Source organism: Phanerochaete carnosa, assembly GCF_000300595.1.
Source record: "Phanerochaete carnosa HHB-10118-sp unplaced genomic scaffold PHACAscaffold_202, whole genome shotgun sequence".
NCBI lineage: Eukaryota > Fungi > Basidiomycota > Agaricomycetes > Polyporales > Phanerochaetaceae > Phanerochaete > Phanerochaete carnosa.
Window position 1 is genome coordinate 1 of NW_006767829.1, and position 5,943 is coordinate 5,943.

General features: G+C 49.2%; 2 protein-coding genes across 2 annotated transcripts; one reads left to right on the forward strand and one right to left on the reverse strand.

The window, feature by feature from the left end:
* Positions 1 to 2,368: 2,368 nt before the first annotated feature.
* PHACADRAFT_59495 (uncharacterized protein) lies at positions 2,369 to 2,842 on the reverse strand (the record flags this gene model as incomplete). Its single annotated transcript, XM_007402505.1, has 2 exons — positions 2,369 to 2,672; positions 2,742 to 2,842. Coding segments are annotated over 2 exons (405 nt in total), but the record flags the coding sequence as incomplete, so codon positions are not given.
* Positions 2,843 to 4,921: 2,079 nt separating this feature from the next.
* Positions 4,922 to 5,776, forward strand: PHACADRAFT_33716 (uncharacterized protein; the record flags this gene model as incomplete). The annotated part of the gene is made up of 4 exons (XM_007402506.1): positions 4,922 to 5,031; positions 5,080 to 5,346; positions 5,402 to 5,649; positions 5,676 to 5,776. 4 exons carry the CDS (start codon positions 4,922 to 4,924, stop codon positions 5,774 to 5,776), a joined length of 726 nt encoding a protein of 241 aa, XP_007402568.1.
* Between the last annotated feature and the right edge of the window lie 167 nt (positions 5,777 to 5,943).

Sequence of the window (5,943 nt, forward strand, 5' to 3'; positions counted from 1 at the left end):
GTTCATTCTTTCACTACTGTATACTACTAATGAATTCAATTCTATTGCTTCAGCTCAATATGCAAATGGTGTGCGGGCGGGATAAAATGGTGGCAACAAGAGGCGGGAGAGCACTTGCCAAGCCAATTTGCAGCAATGCTGATGGGGCACGCTCATGCCAAACAGACGAGTGCCTCGGCTCCGCCCATCGGCTGTGTGATCTCGCCCAGCCCTCTGCCTCCCTCCAGTGTCCTCAGCCATCAGATGTGTCTGTTTGCTGTCTGAGATGGTGCTGACTACTGTCTGAGACCGTCCCGGCTCCTTCCTCCAGTTTCTGGCTGTTTCATTTCATTTTTTCACAGCTGTATAGTACTGATTACATATTCTGTACCTACTAGTAAACCAAACAAAGGCATTGTGGGTGGGCGACCTGGCAGCTGCAGTGGGAGAGCAGCCTGTCAAGCTAGTTGGCACCGCCGACGTGCATTCACACCAAATAGCCGAGCACCTCCGCTCCTTCTGCCAACCTGCATGATTGCGCTCTACCGCCCTTCCTCAGCTCACATGTGATTGTGCCCTCCTACTAGCATTTGCTGTTGACAGCCGTAGCACATGCCTCGCTGTCTGAGACTGCTCTCACCTATTTCCCCCAACTCCCCGCGAATCTATTTCTTTTTTTAGTACTCATCAAATGTATTCTACTGTAGCAATAGAATGAACAATAATGCTTGGGCAGAACAGAGAGCATGCCAGATGATGTGATGGCGGAAGGGCATCGCATCCACAGAATTGCAGCTGACATCCCATCAGACATGCCTCCCAGCTCGGGCGGCCTCAGGCTCAGAGGCTTGCGGCTGTGGCTGCGAGCACAAACGTCACAGTAACCATTAGCAACACGTGCGTTTTCTGCCATCAGCACCACTGTACCTGCTGCTGTTCGATGGGCCAGGCTTATCAGTTCAAGCGCAGCCGATGCCATCAGACACCACAAGGCCAGAGTTTTGCATCTTCGAAGACAGAGTACATGATAATGTTGTGCTAATGGGGGACTACTGTACAGAAAGCTCTGAAATGAATTCTACTACCTGTGCAACCTCCCCACGTGTCTCATCGTCAATGTCGTCATCGTTATCTCTGTCACCGTTTGCATCGTTAGCATCAAAGATGGTGGTGTGCGCAGTAGAGGTCAGCGCAGTTGCAGAAGAACCTTTATGGGCATAGCTTCCAAGGTGAACTCCAGGTCCTTGTATCCCGCTGAAACCTGGTAGTGCGTAGAGTTGATTGATGCGGAAAAGAATCTGAGAGTTGACACGGTGGCAGTGGCTAACAAACTCCTGCACAGCTCCACACAAGATGTCGTCAGGGTCGAGGGCATCCAGACACCGAGAATACAGTGCATCTTCATCTCTGATGGCGGTGTGTATGTGCCGTACATCAACGTTGAGTCTCGTGATCTTCTCGCGTGCCCGCTGAATGCAATGGACCAGCTTGATCGTCACGCACACTCCTGGGTTTGCCCACTGCTTACCGCTCAAGTTGCTGCTAGTATCTTGCAGAAGCTTAAATTCTTCGAGAAACTGGTAAGTTGATACCTTTGCCCAGTCGACAAGTGGTCACAAAGGAACCATGGCAGCGGCGGCCTTGTTGTATGTGTCGACTGCTCGCCTGATTGTCTTGCACTGAACTTGAAGGGACTTTGAGATATGAGTGCGCATTTTATATCCTATGTACATCAGTATACAGCAAAATAAATAAAAATAAAAAAGAAATGTGTACCGGTCTTTGCAACATTGAGCTTGCTGAGCTCAAAAAGATGGAGAACAACAAGCTTTTGAAGCTTGTTGAGAGCCCAGTGATACTTGCAATCGCACAAGTATTGGAGTGCTTCCATGTACGCGAGTGTTGCAGGAGTCCACCAGTTGTGACAGCTCACGCCAAGCTTGATCTCGAGTTTGCATACCTCAAGGTTAACACGATTGAGCTGATCGTTGATGTAGCGACGATCCCGCTCAATCCTCCGAGTGGCGCTGACTTGATTGCCATAGTTGCTTGGATTATCGTCACAGGCAAGGAAACAGAAGGTGATTGAGGTCTTCTTGTTCTCGAGATCACGGAGCTTTTGCAGAAGTTCGATGTATGCAACCACATGCTGGCTGTATGATGCTTCTTCACCGAGATGAGCGAAGTATTCTTCCTCTTCGTCCGCCCACCTGTTGATCTCCTCTGTCGCGATGTCCTTGTACTCCAGGCTTTGCAGTACTGCGGCCTCCTGCTCTATAATCTCGAGAGCCTGGATGTAGTTGTTCAGTAAGAATGTACCAGTACTGATATCCTTATCTTCATCCCATTGTTTGAAATACACCTCGATGAAGAGGCACTGACAATACGCTGACATGTACCGAATGATTGGTGCAAGCTGATTTGATCCACCGAAACCTCGTTCGAGGGACTCAACATCTTTGATGCCCATGCCATCAATGTTGTTGGGGTGGTAGTGCATCTGGCAAACATGATTGTGAGTGTATGCATGAAATGCGGAGATGCAGAACTTTGCTCTCTTGTGGCAAAATTTGAGGCCAAGTGAACTGCGTGAGACAGTCGTCTCTGTTGTGCAGCCGATGTCATACGCAATCATGATGTCATCTCCAAGATTCTCGAGTATCTTACTGATAATTGCCAGCAGGTACTTGGCTCTGAGAGAGAGAGAGTTAGCCGGCATGGCCTTCGGAGTGTGAGAAGATGAAGATAAAATAAAAACATACAGCTCTCCACTGTGCATCATGTCAATTATCCATAGCATGAAGCCATGGCGACAGGCAGCCACAAAAATGCCGGTCTCTTTGAAGATCTTCCACATCTTCTTTCGCTCATCTGAGGAGGCGGCCTTCCAGTTTTTGATGCACTGGGCAAGCACTTTGAAATGTGCAGCATCTTTGAGGCCATGCTTGGAGAGTGGATCTGCCGTGCATTCAGTTAGTTGAGGTGAACCGGCTGACAGGTCTGATGCATTCGGATTTGCCGGCGTAGGCTGCGTAGCTGACGGCGGTGCTATAGAGAGAGTGGCTGATGGGGCATTCGACAGGCTTCGAGTCCACAGAGTCACTTGTGATGTTATCAATGGAACAGGCGCTGAGTATGTTGCAGGAGCATGAGAGTGAGCTGCATGTTCCCCTGCAGCTTCAAGTAACCTATTGGTGGGATCGCCCTCTCTGAGCACCTCGTTCTCATCGCCAAAGTCGAGCCAATCATCATCGTCATCATCACTGTCCTCCAACGAGCTTTTGGATTTGACTGCGGGACCTTTTGCCTGGCGACCACGGACTTCGTTGGTGAACTTGTCAATGTATTCAGCCAGCACAAAGTACGAGCTGTCCAATAAGACACGCACATCCCCTGCTGTGTGCTTGCCAAACAGTATTGACCTCTTGAGACTTGAATTACCATCAATGCACACGATTCGACTGAAGCGGAGCTGAGGTTCGTCTTCAAGCTGCAATAGAGAATATAAACTCAGTAATACAACATAGAAATAAAGGCGTAGCACGTACCTTATAGCAACATGTCCTACAGGCATTTTTTGCATGCCATTCAGGTGTATTCCAATCAAGTGCAGCATGGACACGGCACTCAACCTCTCGCAAGATGCACAAATAAAGCTCAAAAGTATCTGAGAATACTCTGCGTAGATATGATTGGTAGGGTATCTAAAGGGGTCACGAGTTTGTTCGTGAGCTCGTGTGTTAAGAACGTAGAGTTGAACAGATTAAACATACCTCATAGTAGTCGCATACAACTTTGGTGAACGCTTTGATACTGAAAGACAGCTTACATTGTCAAAGCCGGTACAGGAGCTCGAGAGTCGTCAGGGAGACAGCAACATTAGGGAATGAGGTGGTCTTGGTGATGAAGCCATGTGCTATGAAATTGAGGGTGGAGGAAGTACTCTCCGGGGACCTATCGATCAGCAGCGAGGGACGCAGCGTGCTCAAGTCAAATATGGAAAGCTTCCATCATAGACATGATGCGTCATGCACATCCAGCAAGGATGGCCGAGGCCCGGCCGCCTGAGCCACAGGAGCACACGAATGCATCGTGTTCTTTGATGCGTTGCTGTACTTCCACCAGAAATACTCGTCAGTCATGGGGACGAGCAAAGCGTTCCACGCGTCAAGTTCTCGCTGTCTTCGTGGCTGCCAAGTCTTCGTTTGCTTATACCAGCGCCCCTTGAGACTATAGCGAAGGTTCAGTAGCACACGCCGGAGAATGAATGCAGTCTCACCTGAGGAGGTCAGAAGCATTGCACATCGCATGCCTGAAGAATGGGTCAACCAGCATATCTTTGTCCACCCACACCAGCTCATCTCCATTTCCCCCTCTGTCCAAAACATTCTCTTCTGGAACGTACGACCCTGCATTGCCACTCTCGAATCTGCGTATCATATTCACGGTTTGCTGATTGTAGCCTACAGACATGTGAGTGCCAGTGCAACAGAGACAAGGCAAAGCCCATACTTGCAAGCATCATTCACACCCTTTTCTCTGCCACTTCAGATTGTTCTGCGTGCTGTTTCCCTCCAATGACTTCTTTGACAGGTTGTCTGATGCCCTGCGCATTGGAACCACCCTTGAGGCCATCGAGCTGCTTGGGTCTGCTCTTGGTGACAGCTGATGACGCGCCGCTTGCATATTTCTTTGCTGCAGGACATCTTCTCATCTGCTACAAGGACAGGCGAATGACAAATAAGACAGTATAATGATAGGGCAATGTTGGAGTGGGGAAGCGACAATAGTGGAAGAGGGGATTAAGTGCGCGAAGTGTCTGAAGTGTGTCTCGTTTCAAGCGCATACACAAGTGCATATAAATGGTGCTGCAGCTTGCGCCTACTTCACTGTCCCCACACTGTCCTTTCTTCTCACATGCATCCCAGTGGCTCTTGATACCATGTCTCAAACGGAACTTTGTGCTCCTGTCTATCTGCCGACTCCCACAGAAGATGTGGTGTTCTCGGTTCTAGGCAGAGAAAAACATGGCGAAAGGTTCGGCTGGTCCGAGTGAGTACATCAATTATCAAGTACGCTGTTCTGAACTAACTTGCTCAGTCTTCCCCACTTTCCTGTTGGCACTAAAAGCCGACCATTCCCCATCACCATTCTCTGCAGAAACGAAGACAAGTACAATGAGCTATGCATTATCGCCCCGTACACCTATCGCATCACCTGTAAGAAAATCCGCAACCATTACAATGTCAGCCAGGCACTGTCACTACTTCGCGACTGGGAGTTCATCTCGGAGGTTCTCTCGTCTCCGGACAGGTTCTATCTGGTGTTTAAAGGCAATGAAGGCCATGAGATGATCACACTTTGCTGGTGCGCAGTATCTACCCAACTAACTACCAATATGTGGGTGTTGAACAACCTTCAGGGCTGACGCATATGAACTCTATCGAGGGCAGGCTCTCCCTCATGTTGGCCACAGATGCACTTTGCTACTGGAGGCTCTTATGTCCATGATATTGAGAGATAGAAAACCACAGAGACTTACTGATGTTCAGGAGGACCTCTCCCACTTCGATGCTGAACTTGACAGACTAACATCAAGTTTCTCTTCCATTCAACTAGGCGAACGGACCAATGCGGGTCCTGGTGCAGTCGGCCCCTCAACTTCCAAGAGTAAGCTGCTTTTGCCAACGTGCAAGGTTGCTCCTCCCCCACGCAAGGCTCCATCCAATTCATGCAGTCGCATGCCCCTTCAGTTGGCAAAGCTGCGCAGCAAGGAGCCAGTTGTTGTTCCAAGTGACACTGAATACAACTCCGACATTGAGGTTCTCGAGGATCTTCCCATCAAAGCATCTGACAAGGGCCAAAGTAAGTGTATGATTATAAAGCTTGTGCAAATACTGACGCTATGCTAGCTCTTGTCCCTGGTGATGCTGATCACAGTGGTCGTGTGACAGCATCACTAGC